A 21,391-nucleotide genomic window follows, 5' to 3' on the forward strand; every position below is an offset into this window, starting at 1 on the left:
ATCTTCTGGGTTGGAACCACTAAACCCCAGTGAACTCTAGAGGCATCTCTTCGTATAATCTTCCTTGGATTGGGAAAAATTGATTTCAACTGGCGGGGAGCTGTATTGAAAGACTAATATCCCACACTGGACTTAGCCTGCCTGCGGATCCCGCCTGACGGTGCGCTCCCATAGACGCCATCTTTCCTGTCTAGACTTATAACTTTCTTTGAGTTTCACAATGCCTACGAAGAAGGCCCCCCTTCCTAAACCAGCCTCGGCTCCATATTCCTCTGTTTCAAGCCCTGTTCCCCAACAAACACAATTATCTTCTTTTTTACAACCTAAAGCTTCCAAGGGGGAACAGCAGTCTCAAGAAATGTTCCATCAAATGTTCCAGACACTTTTAAAGGGACAGGACGAAATTAAAAAGCAGTTGGCGGGCTTAAAGGAACAACTCAGAGAGAATCAACAACAGACTTTACAAAATAGTCAGAAAATAGACGCCCTGGAGGAGTGTGCTGTGGGGGTGGAAGAAGAGGTGAAGGCACTACAAAAAAAATGCTGGAATTGAGAACTACATGGAAAAAATGGAATTTGAAAGGATGTCCTTCTTTCTTAGATTTCAAAATATACCTGAAATGGAGGGTGAAGATTTAAGGGAGACTATGATAACAATGCTAGCAGATTATATTAAAAGAGATAAACAACAGCTAGGGTGGGATATTGATCTGATATATAGAATTAACTCAGCATATGCTAGAATACACAATGTTCCAAGGGAAGTTCATGTTAAATTTTTTTAGAAAGACTACAAGAGATGAGATTCTAGGGGTTCAAAGGGGGGAACCTTTAAGATATAAGGATAAAGAAATAACCATTTTAAAATAGATACCAAAAAGAATAAGAGATAAGAGGAAGAAATTCTTCTTTTTAACTAAAAAATTGTATGAAAGAAATATCTGGTTTAGATGGCTAGTTCCAGAAGGCTTGTTGATTTTTTGGGAGGGTGGTAGAGTGAGAATTAATACAGTGGTGGAGGCAGAAGCCTTCATGGAAAAACACAAGAACCTTCTAGACGGAACAAGAGACAGTGCACAAGATATGAAAGGGGGAGGAGCCATGGCCCAGCCAACAGACAGGGGAGAGGAGGCAGCAATGAGACTTAGGTCACAGAAATGAATTAAAAGTACATTGCAATTGTTAATAAAATGAAATGGTTAGAAGTGATATAAAGTATGATTGAAGATGTTAAAGAATTTGAAGTAAACCTAAACTGCTAATATGTATGTAATAATGATATTTTGATATATATAAAATAAGAGAGAGATGTAAGATCCCGGGGAAGCACCACCTTCCGTATGATGTAGCTGTCAAAAATTTTCTCCATACTTATGTACCCTTTTCCCCAAAATATTTGTAAAAACCAATAAAACTTTAAAAAAAAAACACTTCACGTGATCTTGATTCTATCCCTATGTTTATGTAGCCTAGAACTGTGTTGGCTTTTTTGGCAGCTGCTGCACACTGCTGGCTCATATTTAAATGGTTGTCCACTAGGACACCAAGATCCCTTTCACAGTTACTGCTGTTGAGTAAGGTACCACCTATACTGTACCTGTGCATTTCATTTTTGTTGCCTAAATGTAGAACCTTACTAGAACCTTATCTAAGTTATTTATGAAGATATTGAAGAGTATTGGGCCTAAGGCAGAACCTTGTGCTTACTTCCCTCCATGTAGATGTAATACCATTAAGGACAACTCATTGAGTATGGTTTGTCAGTCAGTTACAAGTAAATCTGGTGATGATGCTATCTATCCCACATTTTTCTAGCTTACCTAGAAGAAGGTTGTAGTCTACTTTGTTGAATGCCTTACTGAAATCTAAGTATACTATGTCCAAAGCATTTCGATGGTCTACTAATTATATTCACTTTGTCAAAGAATGAAATAAGATTGTTTTCACATGATCTGTTTTTAACAAACCCATGCTGGCTTCCAGTTATAGCAGAATTTAACAAGAGACCTTTTAATTATATTTAATTATCTAACTGGGCATGTTATCAAATGGTTAGGTAACAAAGCCATAATTTTGGTTTATAAAAAAGCACCCAAGGCTATCTTTAAGAGCTTTGTTCTGAGTGATAAAGCTAGAAACTACCTACCTGTGATTTGTTTAAACTTACTGTATTGTCTGCAGTGAAGTACACTGCAGACAATAAATTAAATTTCAATTTCAGTTGAAAAAACAGACAATAAGTTAAAAAAACCTGAATATCACACAAGTGTACAACAAACCCAAATTGGCTGTTTTCTAACTTCATTTGAATAAGTCTGTTGATCTGAACATAACTTTAAAAATAGTTTTGGTGGCTCTCTTTAGTCTATGCTTTAAGATTAAATTTCTCACTAAATTACAAATATGACGAACACCAGTTCAGCTAAACAAATTATTCTCATTATATGTTGACTCTTAAAGTTGACAAGTATGTTTACCATAATTGGAACAGAAGAGTACATAAAATTGATTTCTTTACATCCTGTCTTTTTTCCAGGAGCTCTAAGGCAATATACATGCTGCTCAATTCTTCACTTTTTCTGCATAATCCCCCTGCGATAAGTAGGCCTGGGAGCAAAAGAAAGTCATCCAGTGAGTTTCTGTGGCTAGGGGTGTACTTTAATCAGGGTCTCCCTGCTTCTAGTTCACCACATCAACACCAGGCAACATTTATCCATTGAACCCTACCAAGTCCTATATTTGTGTAGTGTGGTAGCAGCAGGCTGGTGTTGCGTTTTTTTAAAATTAATCAGCAATGGAATTGTATGCTTAAAATGTGTAACAAAAATATTTATAGGAAAGAACTTAAACTGATAGCAAATTTTCATCCACGTCATAGTCATGTTTTCAAAACAAAGCTTTTAAAAGACAGGCGTCCATCTACAGTAGTTAAGACCAGTGGTGGGATTCAAATTTTTTTACTACTGGTTCTGTGGGTGTGGCTTGGTGAGTGTGGCAGGGGAAGAATACTGTAAAAATACCATTTCCTCCCCACTCCAGGGGAAGGTTAGTACAAAATCCCCATTTCCTCCCAATCTGCTGGGACTTTGGTCACTATTGATCATTTATTCTCAGTATTATCATCTGTAAACGAAGCTCCAGGATATGCTAATATGGAAGAAAGGATGTAGAAAATTTATAGGGGAAAAAACCCATTGGTTCCTTCACCCGGATGTCGTAAGCCCATTTGCATATTATTTTCCCCATTGACGACAGAAGGAAACTTACATTTTTCTTGTAAACAATAGACCTGAATAATTTCTTGCTATATTTTCTCATTTATAAAGCCTTATACTTTTAATTGTACAGGCTACCTAACTCTTGGTAATGCTGGAGCATTACCAATACTTCATCTACCTATTTATTTGCACGTAAGAATGTCTGCATTTTCTTAGAATGTATAACAGCCAGTATGACTTACAATAATTATGACTATACAACACTTTTGAGACCACGTATTCATAGAACATGAAACAAGTTACATAAAATTTGTCCAAAGAAGACAGAAAAGTTACCAAAATCAGACAATTGCACAAATATTTTTATTCTATTAAATAACTTAAACAAAATAAAAGTGAAAATACAATATTATACTTACTAAATGCACTTGCCATTATTTCAAATTACTATATCTCTCCCTATATATATATCTATATATCTATATATCATCTATATCTATATCTATATCTATATCTATATCTATATGTCTGTCTGTCTGTCTGTCTGTCTGTCTGTCTGTCTGTCTGTCTGTCTGTCTATCTATCTATCTATCTATCTATCTATCATCTATCTATCTATCTATATTTCATATTTCGGCATGTGAATTGAACATATACTTTTTCATCACCCTTAATATCTTATTTCCCTTGTTTATAACCAGCCATTACTTTTTGTGAAAAGCTGTACCAACGTATGAAATGTGTATAATGATAGAAATGCAATTGGTTGTAGTAATATTTTCTTTTATTTCTTTTCCTAAGCTAGTAATTTTAGCAGATGTGTTCCTTTATTTTGAACATAATCATCTGAAGTTCTGAAACAGAGAGAGAAGGAAGGAAGGAAGGAAGGAAGGAAGGAAGGAAGGAAGGAAGGAAGGAAGGAAGGAAGGAAGGAAGGAAGGAAGTTTCATGTATTTCTTAAAATTGCATTTGAAATAAAAATGGCATTTGGAATAAAGCAGGGAAGGGAAGAATTTGGAGTATGAATTTTTGGTCTTTTGATAGAAGTACTAACAATAATAATTTGCATCAGGGCTTTTCTTTTGTCCTCCTATGTCATATAAAATGTGTTTTGGTATTTAATTTCAATGAGACATTTAAATAAAAGCATGGTTCATTTACAGCCACTATCCAACATTCATTTATATTTTATATATCTCTTTCTCCAGGAAATCTGACAGATTGAAAAAGGCTCTCCGTTTTATTTAAACTCATAAATAAATTGGTAAGTATACTTTAAAATATGTTTTATCTAAATGAAAAATCACAGTACCTTACAGGGCTGTGCTTGCTTCAACATGATTTAGATCTTGCACAAGCACAGTAGCTCTGTACTACTTATTACAGCATACACTTCAGTAACATGAAAAACTTTGTTTTAATTTATTAAACCAGCAACATCTTTTTTCAGGCTACACAGAACCCTGAGAAAATTCTGTGCACCTTAATGAGAATTATTGTGCTCAACAAGGTTCAAACACTTCTTCCAAATGATTTTTGAAGCAGGACAACCTTAAAGGACAATCAGTAATTAAGCATAGGCAGGTATATGCATACTAAATTAATTAATTTAAGAAACAGATTACCTAAGCATTCTGTCATATAAATGTTAGAATAATAAAAAGATGAAGGAAACTTGTTTTTATGTGTTTCTTCTTCCTTTATATCTTGTGATGCTCCTCCATTTTGATAAATTTATATTAGACATAAATGTGTGCTTTATTTGGCAAAGCATTTCAAGTGCATTGTACAAAGAAAAGGGGATGAAAGGAGGAGAATAACTTCTGACCTGACAGTACCAAAAATACAAATAAAAAGAGACACTAAGATGGAAACAGAATAGTGTCATGGATTTACATATGGGGGTTTTGATGAAAACTAGGGCTGGGTTTTAAATCAAAACTCACCATCTCAAAACCACTCCTTTTCATCCGCCTGCAGGACTTGAGGTAAGTACGTATGCGCTTTCTGGCACGCTCTTGATATTCAGGGAATTGTCGCCTGCATGAGTCAATGATAGCCTGGATCTTTTCTTTGGGCTGCTTAGAGATTGGGACCATTCGGTCCAAGTTTTCATCTACAAACAGCCTGACAAACATCTGTTGGTAAGAGGGAGACAGAGGAGAAGGATTTGGAGGGGTACTTGGTTTCTAAGCTTCCTGTCTGAGTTACAGATAGGAAGACTGCTTTTTTTTATTTAATTAAAAAAAAAAACACAGTGAAGAGCTTTGTGATGGAAAGCCAGAAATGTTAAGCAACCAAGGATTTTATTTAAGGGCTGACAAAAGACAAGAAAAGATTAGATTATAGTGTATAGAAATCATGAGGAAAATAAAACATAGATTGTAAAAATAAGCACCAAAATAAGCACATTTATTAACAATGTGCTAGGATTGCTTTATTGGTCTGTAGAACCCTTATCTCTTATTCTTCCCCTGTTGTGAACATTTTATGGTGTGGGTATTGTCAGGCAAAATTATATAAAATTTAAAAAATAATAGAAAATAGCTGACCAGTGGAATCAACAACCTAGAAGCTCCCTCCCTACTGCCTTCATTTGCTGGACAGACATACACACACATACATACACATGCACAATACACAGCTGAAATTTCTCCTTTAGATGATGATTAAATAGCTAAATCAGATGAACTTGGCATCTCTTTGAAAATCCTATCTAAGTACAATCCTATACATGTCTATTCAGAAGTAAGTTCCATTCAGTTCAGTGGGGCTTACTCCTAGGCAAGTGGGTATAGGATTGCAGCCTTTATGTATCGTCAGTAAAAACAAGGGAGACATTCCCTTGCATATATATATATATATATATATTTTTAAAAAATACACCTCTTTAATTCTCACATTAACCCAAAAACATATGACCCAAATCATAGATAAATAACTAAATAAAATGCCAAAGGCCATAAGAAGAATTGTATAACTCACATTAAAAGCTTTCAGGCGCTCAGCTTCAACTCCATCCGATTCATTGACTTTCTCAGTATCTTCGTGATCATCATGGTCATCATCATCTTCTTCTCCCTGGTTCAGGGAGAGATCTTCGGCACCTCTGTCCATGTTTTCATTTTTGCCAGAATCATAGCTTGAATAACTATGGGCAGGTGACTAGAATGAAATAAATTTCATTTTAAGAAACCTGCTTAAGGAAAGCCTCTGCCTTGCTTTGGAAGGGAAGGAGGAGAAAGAGGAATAACAGATATATTATAGATATATTTTTCTTTATACTGCAGGATCCAGTCTGGGTCGGTCACTGGGTTTAGAGTTCCGAGAGATTTAGTCATCCAAGCTTTTGGACTCGTGCTGGAGCCCATCTTCAGAGAACTTCTCTCTGCCAGAATGTGCCCTATTTTTCTCAATCATCAATAAATGCACACACAATGTAACATGCATATAGCACACGTTTATAAATGCATAAATTACTCATTGCATTAATTTTATAAGACATGAACAAGCCAAGTGACTTTACTGGACATAAAGCTAAATTGAATATGTAAGAATTAATGGAATGCTCTTGTTCTACCGTTGTATCATATCCAAACTGAGGCAAATTACTAACTATCTTTAATAATCGAGAAAGCTTCTATTCTTATAAGAGATTTTTACTACAAATCACTAATCTTGCCTCAAAAATATGTGCAAATAATATGTCTGCTCAGTGCATAACTTACACAGTTTATCTGTACTGCAGTTTAGATATAGATATTTAAGAATTGTACTGTATTATAAGAAACAACTTTCTATGTTCAGTTAGCTTTCCCCTTGTTTCCCCCTTTTTTCCCATATATAATATGAAAATTGCCTCTCTTATTCATAGAATTTCACTAGATTACCATAGACCTGGGTGGTTGCCATATTACATAAAAGAAAGGGAGAGAAAGAAAATGGTTTGAAAAAATTAGTATACTCCTAAAGACAAAACAGGTTTAAAATACTCCTTTCACTTCTGCTTTGCTTGCATAAAACAAAAATATGGGAAGTTTAGGGGCAAAGAACGTTGAATGTCTGAAGTGATGGCAGATTGCTGACTGTCTCCCACTCCCCCAGTTACAGCGTCTTGGAACATGATGAGATCATGGAGATAGTAGGAAAAGTCATCCACAGTATATAATGCTTTGATCAAAAGTCAAAAACAGCATTGTGCTATAAGCTGAACCTATTTGGTATTTGTATGCGATATCACAATTCACATAGAAAGGTTTGAAACTTGCATCACAGCAGCATGATACTGCTTTACTTGTTTGCCTTCACTTGGCCTCCCTGCAGTAGACATGGCTGGGCCTAATTGACTGGGCCAGAAACTGCTCTCCAGTAGAGATCAAACATAAAAGATCATCAGAGCTTTAGGGGTGCCATGGAAGTGACCTAAATAAATTGTTTCTTCAGTTAAAAAAACAAGAAATAAAAAAGTACCCTTGATCTAGGTCATGCCCGACCCAGAATGACCGGTTTGTCCGGAGAGACGTTAGGATTATTTTTTTGGTTCTGTAGTAGGGATTAGTTTTGTAGACTTGGTATATGTTCCTATGTAGAGAGTTCTATAGGAATGTTGGCAGTAGCTTAAGAGAAGAAATAAAAAGAGCTGTGACTACACTATAATGATTGTGTTTTCACTACTTTCTCTATTAAAAGTTAGAGAGAAAACATGCACATATTCCTGAAGGTGATGTTCCACTTTCTTGCATAAGCTAGTTCAGTTTAGCAGTGAAGATACTGGCCTAGGAACCAAGAGGTTGTGAGTTCATGCTTTAAAGCATGAAAGCCAGATGTGTGTGTGTGTGTGTGTGTGTGTGTGTGTGGCAGGAAGGAACATTAGGGATATGAAAGAACTACCCAACTCTCTTCTAGAATTGGATCTAATGTTCTGGAAGTACTCCATCCCACAACACTTTCATAGGAATTTGTCACTTCTGCAGTTTTGTTACTTGCAAAATCTGCAGGACCCCTCCCCCTTACAAAATATTGGTTTCTTGTCCATTTATTTATTTAGACAGACTTTTGGTTGCAATTGCATTATGGTGGTAGGTTGCACAGTCAGCCAGATATTTAAACTTGATTTGGCATTTTTTATTCACCTATTGTGTCTTTCCAAAGGGCCTGGATTGGGCATATATTGTTATTTGATGGTGTTAAAGGGATTGTGGTAGGATATAAACTGTTCCAAGTAAAGTTGCCTTTTGCAGTTATCTGGTGGTGATTTTGTCAATGCCAATGGTGTTTAAGTGGTGCTGCAGTTGTTTTGGGATTGCACCCAGGGCACCTATTGCAATTGGTACCATCCTCACTTTCTTTTGCCACACTTGTTATCATTATTGTTAATAATAATGTCATATTTTCTTTTATACTTGTTTATTATTAAAACCATCTTTCATACTGTTGGGTTTCAGAATAATGTACAATTTAAAATTTTAACACACTGGAACTATTACCGTATTTTTCAGAGTATAAGACGCACCTTTTTTCCTCAAAAAAGAGGCTGAAAATCTGGATGCGTCTTATACATTGAATACAGCATTTTTTTTGCCTCCCGAAGACCCGCCCCTTCACCAAAATGGCTGTGCATAGCCTTATGGAGGCTTTCAGAGAGCTCCTGGGGGCTGGGGAGGGCAGAAACGAGCAAAAAATGGGCTTTTTGCCCCCCCAACCCTCCGTAGCACTCTATAAGCCTCCATAAGGCAATGCATGCAATATTTTTGATGGAAAACGGGCTGGTTTTTGCTCATTTTGGGGGGGGAAGCCCCCCAGGAGCACTCTGCAAGCCCCCCCCCCCCAGGGCTATTCATGCCTTTTATTTGAAAAAAAGGGCCCGTTTTCACAAAAAATGGGCCGTTTTTGGGAGGTTTGCAGAGTGCAAAAACTTTTTTTTTCCTTTCGGAAAGCTCTTTAGTTAGAGTCGTTGATGATAATTAGATTGACCAAGTGCTGTGCCAGCAGAAACAAGTCTTAGGTGCTGCAGGTTGTCAGTGATTTCCTTCTCCAGCACATGGATAAATACACCTGGAAACATCTACCTACCTACCTTCCTACCTACTCTCTCTCTCTCTCTCTCTCTCTCTCTCTCTCTCTCTCTCTCCCTCCCTCCCTCCCTCCCTCCCTCCCTCCTTACCTACCTACCTACCTACCTACCTACCTACCTACCTACTGTATTTCTCTCTCCCTCCCTCTCTCTCTTTATCCCTCTATCTACCTACCTACCTACTCTCTCTCTCTCCCTACCTACCTACTGTATTTCTCTCTCCCTCTCTCTTCCTCTATCTACCTACCTACTTTTTTAAAAAATTGCCTCTTCATAACCTTAGTGCGTCTCATACTCCAGTGCATCTTATTCTCTAAAAAATATGGTAAATATCAATAATTAAATACAAAAGTTGTAGGAAAAGCCTCAAAACTAAAGTGGATTAAAACATCTGGAAATGTAAGTTGTGGGACTAAACTTTCTTATCCAGTGCTAAAAAGATTGTATTATTGGCCCCTGACAACATACTATAATTGAGTTGTCAAAGCTGGGGGGGGGGGGGAAATTCGTATATTTACACATTTAATATTTTCTACTAAAATAGTTACTAATTTCTCAAAAGAAAATCTTAAACATATAGAACCAGATCAGTCTGCACTAACCTGGTATCTTCAACTATACTGGCTTATAACTTTTATAATTGAAATTGCACGCTCTGAATCAGAGGAACTAGAAACATCAACTCTACTATGCTTTCACAAAAGAAACATGAGACTAAATTTTAGATTACCCCAAATGATGGAGTTAGCAGAATTATCAGCAGATAAAAATCCTGTGCAGTGCCCAATTTTATCACCATTATGGTTAGGGTTGCTGAAACCAACAATTGGACATTGTTAGTGAAGGGGCCTTGTATATATTCCCACCAGAATCCAAACCCCAAAACGCATGGGGGAGGGAAAAAAAAGCATAGAATTATATGGGATTATAAACTGCCAAGATAAATATTTACTTTGCTGTACAACTTTGCTGAAGATTGCAGGTAAATCTGAATTAATTATTTATATCTCCACAGTATAAAATATAAAGCAGATAATTTATCCCTGAACTGAGATTATCAGGAAATGAGTCTAATGCAAATTTTCAAAATTAGAGGCGAACTGAAAACTTCCTGACAAATTGAAAAATAATCATTGGATTATTGAGAATTTCAAAAAGAAGTGTTTCACACCATTCTAAGATTGGCTGATTTTGCCAGAGATTCTGAAAATGGCCAATGCATAAAAAGGAATTCAATGAATTGTGTAGATTATACACCGTGGAAAGCGTTACTAAAGATAAAATTGTCGGATTTATTCTGTTTCTGCCAACTTAGCATTTATCTATTAGAAGCCTTTAAGAATATCAGCAAATAAGTGTGTAGGGGTGATGAAGCCCACAAAGACAGCTTGTTAATGACCAAACTTAAACAGTTAAAACTTGTATATTAAAATTTTAAAACAAATTTCAAGATGCTCTGTTCTAGAAATAATTTATGAACATGGAAGCACCTTACCTTGCTTCCATTTTCTTTTGTCTCTTGCTCCAACTTAAGATCAGATGCTAGTATGTTCTTGTACTTGCTCTTTCCGTCACTGTTTGGGTCATCTAACCTGTATTCTGAAGTAAGCTGAGCAGAAAAGGGGCTGTCACTCAGGTTCAGAGGCTGTTCATCTAACTCCAGAGTTGTTTTACCATTACTATTGGCTTCTGCAACTTCCCTGCAGTGTGTTCCACCTGAAGTGTTAGAACTGCGTCCTGCAGTCTCATTGCCATTAAAACTCTCTGCAGCTGAATCATCTACAAAAACAAAAAAACAAAAAACCACATGAAATTACAGGTGCTTAGTGCCATGCCATGAACACTGCATTAAAATAAATATACCATTTTCTACTTGCACAGAATATTCAGTGTTACTTTGCTTGTTTTTTCACCTGCACTATAGTTAGAATGTTATGCATGTAGTGTGATGATGATAGGTAGGTAGGTAGGTAGGTAGGTAGGTAGATAGATAGATGATAGATAGATAGATAGATAGATAGATAGATAGATAGATAGATAGATAGATAGATAGATAGATAGATGATAGATAGATAGAGATGTCTGTTTCTCTCTGTGTGTGTGTGTGTGTGTCTGTGTGTTATTCCTATAATGCTGGTATATCATTATTCCAGTATTTTCGAGAGTATCAAGGATAGCTCACAACAATCTATGAAATGGACATATTGTGGTAAATTCAACCAACCAATATTATGAACTGATTTTGGTGATGGCACTTGATAAGCTAAATCCAGAATAATGATTTATAGGGTGTTCCTAAAATTAATAATTTTGTGTGTGTGAAATAATAACACCTGCCTTCACTGAGTCATTCTGCAGTGACATTATTAATACCATATATGTTATTCATAATTTATTTTATTGCCTAATTAATTTATTATTGCAGAGAAAAAAATAAACAAAATGTCCATATCAGTGAGTTAGGTAGGTTTTCCTTTACTGTTAAAACAATATTAAGCAATTTAAAATTTATATCCTACTACGTTGTGCACCGACATAAAATTGCAAAGCAATTTTAAAAATATTTATTAATATTACTTATAATATTTTAAATATGCTTTTATTTGACATTCAGAGACAGTACCTCCCATATAGATTTACATTCTCTGGTTACACATTTTATACATATGCATATGTATATATAGAATCACATATATGCAGAAAAGTTTCAAGTTCTCATGGTAAGCGGGGTCCGTTATAATGCATAGCATCAAGTGGCAGCATGGCTTAGCAACTCTGTAATTTAACTGGAAACAAAAAGTGAATAAAGTGTATGTGAACCTCAAAGTAATTTTAATTAATCAAAAATGGTTTTTGTGAGACATTATTATTCAGCACATATTCAAGCATTTGGAGGTATTCCAAAAGATAGTTATAGATAGATGAATATTCACAAGGACAAAAATATCACCAAAACCTAAAATGGCATGGGAGGATTATAATATATAGTAACACATAAAGTTAATACAGGACTATATTAGGCTATCCTGAAATTAAATCTGAAGTAATTGAAATGAGTCCTTTCTTAAATTGCCATTATTTAAGATAATGGCAATTTATCTTGCCATTATATTAAAGCTGTTGATTTTTTTGAAGGAAGAGTCTCAAATGATTCAGTAATTGTAGAAATAACCAGTACAAGTAGTCCTTGATTTATGGCTGTTTGTCTAATAATGGTTTGAAGTTACAACAGCCTCATAGAAAGTGACTTACGACCCATTCTCAAAGTTACAACCATCAAGTGACCTCTCCAGACACACAATCACAATTCAGGCACTTGGCAATCAGCTCACATTTATGACACTTGTAGCATCTTATGATCACATGATTGCAATTTGTCTTCCAATAAGCAAAGTCAATTTGGGAAGCCGGGTACAACAATCATGGGATTTGCTTAACAGCCATGGTAAAAATGGTAATAAAATTGGATCTGGTCACATGATGACTCATTTAACAACTGCATCACTTAACAATTGAAATGTTGGTCCCAATTATTATTATTATTATTATTATTATTATTATTATTATTATTATTATTATTATTTATTCACATTTCTAAACCGCCCCCTCTCCCAAAAAGGGACTCGGGGCGGTGTACAGTCCACAATAAATCACAGATAAAATACAAATATAAATAGGGTTATAAATATATGTATGTATGTATGTGTGTGGAGGAGGTTAAAATTAAGAGTCCTGTACAGAAGAATAAATAAATATGAAGCTAAAAGCCCTAAAAACAATTAAAACTAAAACATTACCCTTAAAATAACCAGATGAGAATATACTACCAGGAGTTCATAGATGTAACATTTATAATCATGCCAGGCCAGCTAGTCGGAACAGGTGAGTCTTCAATTTTTGACGGAAGGAGCGGAAGTCCGAGGTGGTTCTAATGTCGGGGGGGAGGTCATTCCAGAGGGTTGGGCCCATCACAGAGAAGGCTCTACTCCTCGGCGCCGCCCGCTGGCATTGCCTAGTGGACGGCACCTGGAGAAGGCCCTCTCTGTGAGAGTGGATTGGCCGCAGGGATGTATGTGGGAGGATGCGATCCCGCAAGTAACTAGGTCCTGAGCCATGGAGCGCTTTAAAGATAGTAATCAGGACCTTGAAATGCACCCGAAAAACCACAGGTAGCCAGTGCAGCTCGCGCAGGAGCGGTGTTACGTGGGAGTATCTAGACCTCCCCATGATAACCCACGCAGCCGCGTTCTGGACTAGCTGCAGTCTCCGGGCGCATCCCAAGGGAAGCCCCATGTAGAGAGCATTACAGTAATCTAGGCGAGACGTCACCAGCGCATGAGTGACTGTGCGTAGGGCATCTCGGTCCAGTAGGGGGCACAATTGGCGCACCAGGCGAACCTGGTGGAACGCCCCCCTTGCCACGGCTGCCACATGGTCATCCATTGACAGCCGGGCATCAAGGAGGACGCCCAAATTGCGCGCCCGTTCCACAGGGGGCAGTAGCTCGTCCCCTATGGCCAGCGATGGAGTCAGCTGGCTGAACCGAGGTGCCGGAAGCCACAGCCACTCAGTCTTGGAGGGGTTGAGTTTGAGTCTGTTGTCCCCCATCCAGACCCCGACGGCTTCCAGACACCGGGACATCACTGCAACAGCCTCGTTGGGGTGGTTTGGGGTTGAAATGTACAGCTGCGTATCATCAGCGTACAGATGGTATTCAACCCCAAAACCACGGATGATCTCGCCCAGCGGCTTCACGTATGCATTGAACAGAAGGGGCGAGAGAACCGACCCCTGCGGCACCCCACAAGAGAGTGGCCTCGGGGTCGATCTCTGCCCCCCTGTCAACACATATTGCATCCGGCCGGAGAGGTAAGAGTCGAACCACCGTAACACGGTGCCTCCGACTCCCATCCCCTCCAGCCGGCGCAGAAGGATACCATGGTCGATGGTATCAAAAGCCGCTGAGAGATCTAATAGGACCAGGATAGAGGAACAACCTCTATCTCTGGCCCTCCAGAGATCATCAACCAACACGACCAAGGCTGTCTCAGTGCAATTATGATTGTAAGTCAAAGACTACCTGTAAAATTATGTAGAAATGTTATTGAAGGAGCATGTAGTAGCTGGTGAACCATGCCCCAGATGAAATGTGAGGTTTTAAAATTCCAATTACTTCTTTGTTTAGATTAAAAATTCATGATATAGCATTCCCAGTTCCCTTCCTCTGCCCTCAGAAATACTCCATCTTTACCACATGTCCTCAGTAGTCAGAGGAAACTGCTCCGACAGAGCCTCTCCACCTTCACTATATTCACCAGCCATTAAGGGTTACAGAAGCAATAGAAACTGGGCAGTAGGGAAGTCCTTTCCTGTTCCTCTCTCGTGTTCTGCCCTGGGCAAGGAGATGAGAGGAAGAGTCAAGTTGCTCCTTTCTTTACATATAGTAGTTTGTACTACTATGGGTCTCCTGAGAAAGGTAAGTAGAAAAAGATGATGGTGCTTGGGGAAGAGTTAAGACCCATTTTCTAAACCTCAGATTGGATTGATAAAGATCCATGTTCATTTTAGGTATATTGCAGTGGGAGTTCCATTGTACTTTTGGAAAATACTAGGATAATTTCCTTTGATATTTCCAAGCATCTATGAAAGAAGCTGCTATTCTATTCAACACATGTGTGTATTTGTATGTCCATCCTACAAGTGCCTGGAAAGGGAAGGAATAAATGACAGCACTGAGGCATTGTTCATAGCAGTGCAAGAACAGGCACTAAGCACCAGATCCATAGAAGCAGGGATCTATCTCTTTAGATAGGACCTGTGCAGACAGGCCTCAGAGATTTCATGTCGCAGATAAATGAACTAGTACTTTGCATACTTCATTATCAGCTTTGTCAGTTTGTGACAGAAGGGGGGGGGGCTGTAGTATTATAGTAATGAACCAATCTTCTAGGAGAGCCATTCTCTATCATCCAGTGATGGAACAATCACAACTTCGAAAGGCATATCATTCCACTGATTAATTGTTCTCATTAACAGGAAATGTCTCCTTAGTTCTAAGTTGGATCTCTGTTTGATATATCCATCCATTACTTCTTGTCCTGCCTTAAGGTATTTTAGAGAATAGACTGAGTCCCTCTTCTTAGTGACTTCAGTATTGGAAGGCTACTCTCATGTCACTCCTAGTCCTTCTGTTCATTAGATTAGTCCTCTCCAGTTCCTGAAATCATTTTTCATATCTTTTTGCCTCCAGTCCCCTAATCATCTTTGTTGCTTTTCTCCACACTTTTTCTAGAGTCTTAACATCTTTTTTTGTATCATTGTGACCAAAACTGGATTCAGTGGTCAAGTGCGGTATTGCAGTATAAAGCAATACCAACACTTCACATGATCTTGATACTATGCCTCTGTTCATGCAGCTCAAGATTGCATTAGCTTTTCAAGAGCAGCAGCACACTGCTGCTCATGTTTAAGTGATTATCCACTAGGACTCCTAGATCTTTTTCACAGTTACTGCTATTGAGCAAGGTACCACCTATTCTATACCTGTGCGTTTGGTTTTTCTTTTCTTTTTTTTTCTTTTTTTTAAAATTTTTGAATAAACACAAACAAACAGAACACAAAGAATCCTCTTTCTTTACATACTATCGAAAGTGTGTCAATTGGTTACAAAAAGCTTTCATGCATCTCTTCCACAGTCATCATCTATAATTCATATCAAATCATATATTTTAAATCAAATATATTTATAGATATTACTATCATCATACCTCAATTTTCATTTGACTATAATTGTTTTAATGTCCTTTTGCATAGAATATTCCAAAGTTTAAAGCATAACCACATAATGGTGTTTTGTTAGCTATTTCCAATATCATCCAATAACATTAAATCCTTATGACCTATTCTAAATAAAAATCAATAATATTTAGTAACCAAGTTTCTAGTCTTCCTTTCCAAATCACTGTTTATAATTTATATCCAGTTTCCTTTTATTAAGCCAATACATATATATACGTTATTATCATTATCATTATCCTCTAAAAAAGTAGAAGAAAAACTAATCCGTTCACTTTAAAAAGCTTTGCTCAAATTCCATCCATAAAATAGCATTTAAAAAGAAAGATAACACACTGTCCAATGCAATCCAACGTAGCTTAATTTGGGGGGGGGGGCAGCCTCTTTTAAAACAGGAAAATTTCTTCACCAGCTGTACACACTTTCTCTTTCCGTTTCCTTCCGTTCCGGAGCTGTCCCAACTTCATCAGCTTATGGCTGGGCTTTTGTCACCGGCTAGAAGAACTTCTCTTGGATCAATCAGGGACTTTGCGGGGTCCCTGAGATCAGCAAGACATATTCTTCCCGATCACCATCTCTGCGGGACGGTTTAGGTCCATACGGACCGTCCAGCGGCAAAAGTATCAACTGCTATCTCGGGACTTCGAGATCGCAGGTCGTGTCATCCCGACGTCGGCTCCTTCTCCCCGCGTTTGGTTTTTCTTGCCTACATGTAAACCCTAACTTTTTTCACCAGTAAATTGCATTGTGTTTGTTTTATGAGTTCCCCTTCTATCCTCTCAACTAGATCGTTTATAAAGATGTTGAAGATTACTGGGCCTAAGACAGAATCTTGGTGGACCCCACTGCAGGCTTCTCCCCATGTAGCTCCATTAATGTTTATACACTGAGTCAGCCAGTTGCAAATTCACCAGATGGTGATACTGTCTAACCCACATTTCAGTTCAACAACCACTTCCCAAGACCCAGACAAACTGTTAGATTCGCAATAACGAGTCTGAGGCGGCTGTCAGTCCAACAGGTTTATTCGAATAACAACTAGCTGACAGGAACACAACGCGGGCCGTCTGACAGCTATTTATACTTGCAGCTGTCAGACGGCTTAACCAATGAAATCTCGACAAATCTCCCGCCGGCTGGAGCCGCGCCTAGGCCAATCACAGGGCTTCCCTGAACGCCCTCTGCTGGCCAGGCTCGGCAGAACTCAACACCCCTTTCCCCCGGATAGCGCATGCGTAATCGTCGAGATAGCCTGGGCGTCTGCGCACGCGCTGGGAACGCCTAAGCGAAGATGGCGTATCGTCCGAGGTGGAAGGAGTGTCCGCTCCGCCCCTATGACGAATCGCTGGAGGAACGGCTTCGGCGGGCCCAACCCCATGGAATGGATTCAACTGAACAGGTGAGTGAACCAGCGCACCGGGAGCGCGATGCGCGGAATCGGAGACAGGATTTTGTACAGAGTCGGGCCGGCAGGCGGCGTTGGCAGGGCCTGGTTGTGGTAGTCCGCGGTTTGCGTGCGTTGGATCTTCTGCCGGTCGCCTCCGCAACAAGTCTAAATGCCGCCGCCAAGATCTCCCATCGTGGAGGAGGACCCTGTAAGAACAGGGCCCTGTTACTTCGGTGACTCTTCCCGGTACCCACTTTGGCTCCCCTGCGAAATTTCAGGCGAAAACCTCCTCCCCCACCAGAAAGGCCCTTGGGGGGGTAGAGGGGGTGAAGGGAGGAATGGAAAAAAGAGGATTAAGACGGTCTAAGGTAGAGCGGAGGCGGCGGCCCATGAGTAATTCAGAGGGAGCTTTGCCCGTGGAGGAGCAAGGGGTGGTGTGTTGGGAACGAAGATATGTCTGGATGCGCTCGGGCCATGGAAGGGCGGACATGCGGGCAAACGCATCCTTAGCCGAGCGTACGGCCCTTTCTGCCAGACCATTGCTGGCAGGGTGATGTGGAGAAACGGGGGCATGGCGTATGCCGAGAGAGGTTAGGAAGGCGAGAAATTCAGAGGAAGAGAATTGGGGCCCGTTATCCGAAACTATGACATCGGGCAGGCCGTGAGTAGTGAAAAGGGCATTGAGAACGCGGATAGTGGACTTGGAGGTGGTGCTGGTCATTGGGAAGAGTTCGACCCATTTCGACCAGGCATCCACTACGAGTAGAAATGAGTGACCCTCAAGAGGACCCATGAAGTCGGTGTGCAAACGACTCCATGGGCCCATAGGTGGCTCCCATTCGCGGGGCGGCGAGGTAGGAGGGGCAGCCTGGACACCCTGGCAGGCCGAGCAGCGCTGGACATAGGAAGTGATGTCTGCATCCATGGACGGCCACCAGACATAGCCGCGGCCAAGAGCCTTCATGCGGACTATGCCGGGGTGGCCGTCATGGAGGCGAGACAGCACTACGCTGCGCAGGGAGGAAGGAATGACCACGCGGGAACCCCACAGCAGGCAATCCTGCATGATGGAGAGCTCCAAACGTCGGCGGAAGAAGGGCAGTAAAAGTGGGTCATGAGAGCAGGCTGCCCATCCTCGAGATACGGCGGCCATAGTGCGTAGTATTAACGGATCAGCGCTGGACGCCTGAGCTATGTCCGTGACGGACACAGGCAAGGTGAGATCAGCAATGAGGGAGATAGAGTGTGTCGGGGCCGGATCTTCCAATGGAAGAGGCAAGGGGCAGCGGCTCAAGGCGTCCGCATGGGCAATGTGCCCGCCGGGCTTATAGGAAAGGGAGTAGGAGTATGCGGAGAGGAATTCTAACCAGCGGGACATGCGAGGCGACAGGATTGGGGGAGTTGGGCGGTCCCCGGCAATGATGCCAAGAAGGGGCTTATGGTCAGTAACTAGGGCGAAAGGTCGTCCATAGAGGTAATGGTGAAAACGTTTTACCCCCGCAACGGCAGCCAGCGCCTCCTTATCAAGCTGGCTGTAATTTCGCTCAGCCTTTGATAAGGTGCGGGAGTAAAACGCTATTGGGCGTTCTGAGCCATCAGCGTAGGCATGGCTGAGGACGGCGCCCACCCCAAAGGGGGAAGCGTCACAAACCAAGGTGAGTGGGAGAGCCTCATCGTATTGGGCCAGGACTGGGGGTGAGGTGAGGGAGCGCTTGACAGCCGCGAGGGCGTGTGCCTCGCGGCTAGTCCAACTCCACGGAGTCGTGGAGTCGAGAAGGCGGTGGAGGGGTTCGGCCAAGGAGGCTTTGTGGGGAATAAAAGAGGCATAGAAATTTAGGAGACCGAGGAAGGCTTGCAATTCGGTCTTATTAGTAGGGGAGGGGGCCGACAAAATTGCCTCTAATTTAGATGGGTCGGGGTGGATGCCTTCGGCATCGATGCGGTAACCTAGGAAGGTTACGGCCGGAACCCCCAGTTTGCACTTTGTGGCTTTTAAATGTAGTCCAGCAGTGCGAAAGCGCTGCAGGACGGTTCGCAGCGTCTTGACGAGCTCCGCAACGTTGGGGGCTGCGATCAAAACGTCATCGAAGTACGGCGTGACCCCGGGAATGGCATGGAGCAAGCGCTCCATTAACCCTTGAAAGATTCCCGGGGCCACACTGACTCCGAACTGCAGGCGCCGACATTTGAATGCCCCGCGGTGAGTTACAATTGTCTGCGCAAGCGCGGTGGTGTCGTCCACGGGCAGCTGCTGGTACGCCTGCGCGAGATCCAGCTTAGCGAAAATGCGCCCTTTGCCCAGTGAATGCAGAACATGCTGGACAACGGGCACAGGGTAGGGTTGCGATTGGAGGGCTTTGTTCAAAGTTGACTTAAAGTCCGCGCAGATCCTTATGGATCCATCGGACTTTAAGGGTACAACGATGGGAGTCTCCCATGGGGAGAAATCCACTGGCTCAAGGATGCCCTGACTGATGAGCTTATCTAGCTCAGCATCGACTTTTGTTTTAAGGGCCAGCGGCAATCGGCGGGCTTTTAGGCGGATTGGAGCAATTGAAGGGTCTAGATTTAGAGAAATGGGGGAGCCGGTATAGCAGCCGAGGGAGGGGTGGAAAACATCAGCAAATTCAGTAAGGAGAGAAGAAATGGAGTCAGAGGGGGGCATAGGTGAAGGAAAGAGGGAATGAACCCCAGCGATAGAAAGACCTAGCGCCCTAAACCAGTCAAGCCCCAGCAAGGAAGATAGTGGGTTTTTTACAATGAGCAGTGGCAGAATGGCATGTCGGGAGCCGTATGTAATGTTAAAAGTCCCGCAGCCAAGCAAGTCAATGGGGTTGCCTTGGTAGTCCCGGAGTCGGCAGTCAGGGGGACCCAGGGAGGAACGGCGGACTGATGGTAGTAAGGAATGGAAGGTTGCCCATGACATGATGGATCGCGCTGATCCCGTGTCAACCTCCATGGAGGTAGGAACCCCCTCAATGCATACGGGGAGGTGCAGCTTACCTCGGCCCTCCGCAGAGGAAGAGGCCGAGTCTACCAGCCATTCTGGGAAAGCTGCGTTGGGGTCGCCAACGGTGAGGGAGTTTTGACGCCGGGCAGGCATACGAGCAGTAGCGCGTGGCGGCTGCGGAGGTTGTTGTGAAGGCCGTCGGTCAGTAGGTGCGGAACGGCAAACGGCGGCAAGGTGTCCTTTTCTGCCGCATTGGTGGCAGAGCGCGGCTCTAAATCGGCATTGGGAGCGTTGGTGGCGGCCGCCACAACTGAGACAGGAACGTGCATCTCTAGTTGACAGTGACTGCAGGCGGTCGATGGCGTGATCCACTTCAGTTCGGAACGAGGAAGCTGTAGATGGAGCATAGGCGGAGGCATTAGCCGCATAGGAAGAGGGCGGCAGGTAGGCAGATGGAGGTAGATGGCTGAGGTGGCTGAAATCCGGCGTGGATTGGTCAGCCATTTCGTAAGCCCTGGCGTCGTCGACTGCAATTTTTAGGGTGAGCTCAGGGCGAGCCAGGATCCGTCTATGCAGTTTGACGTCGCGGAGGCCGTAAATAAATTGCTCTAGCAGAGCATCGTCGAGATCGCTGAATTCGCAATGTATAGCCTCCGCACGGAGGGCTGCTATATACTGAGCGATGGTTTGGCCGTCCTTTTGAATGCAGCGACGGAAGTACTGACGGCGGGCAAAACGAGATGGGGCGGGCTCGTAATGGTGTTTGAGACGGAGGATTAGCTCGTCCCACGGCAGTGCGTGGGCAGGATCCGGGGAAGCGAGAGCCCGGGCTGTGGCAAACATTTCTGGCCCGCAGTAGTTCAAGAAGATTCCTCTTTTCCGTTCCATGGAGAGGCTAGTGAGGTCGTGGGCTATGAGGAAGCATTCAAACCGTTCGAGAAAAGCTTCCCATGCCTCAGCCTCAGGGC

At 41.6% G+C, this 21,391-nt stretch overlaps 1 protein-coding gene across 3 annotated transcripts in view; it reads right to left on the reverse strand.

Annotated features, from left to right (window-relative positions):
• Positions 1-21,391, reverse strand: part of NOL4 (nucleolar protein 4) — a 162,247-nt gene that overhangs the window by 40,269 nt on the left and 100,587 nt on the right. For 2 of the 3 annotated variants that reach the window (XM_081950804.1, XM_081950806.1), the window contains exons 6-8: positions 10,787-11,070; positions 6,204-6,383; positions 5,165-5,356 (exon numbers count right to left, since the gene is read on the reverse strand). In XM_081950804.1, the coding sequence (XP_081806930.1) occupies positions 5,165-5,356; positions 6,204-6,383; positions 10,787-11,070 (656 nt within the window). The remainder of the gene's footprint in view (positions 1-5,164; positions 5,357-6,203; positions 6,384-10,786; positions 11,071-21,391) is intronic. The other variant, XM_081950805.1, reaches the window with a different exon arrangement.

The sequence above is a fragment of the Natrix helvetica genome (genome assembly GCF_964273705.1).
Source record: "Natrix helvetica genome assembly, chromosome: 4".
In the NCBI taxonomy this organism is placed as follows: domain Eukaryota; kingdom Metazoa; phylum Chordata; class Lepidosauria; order Squamata; family Natricidae; genus Natrix; species Natrix helvetica.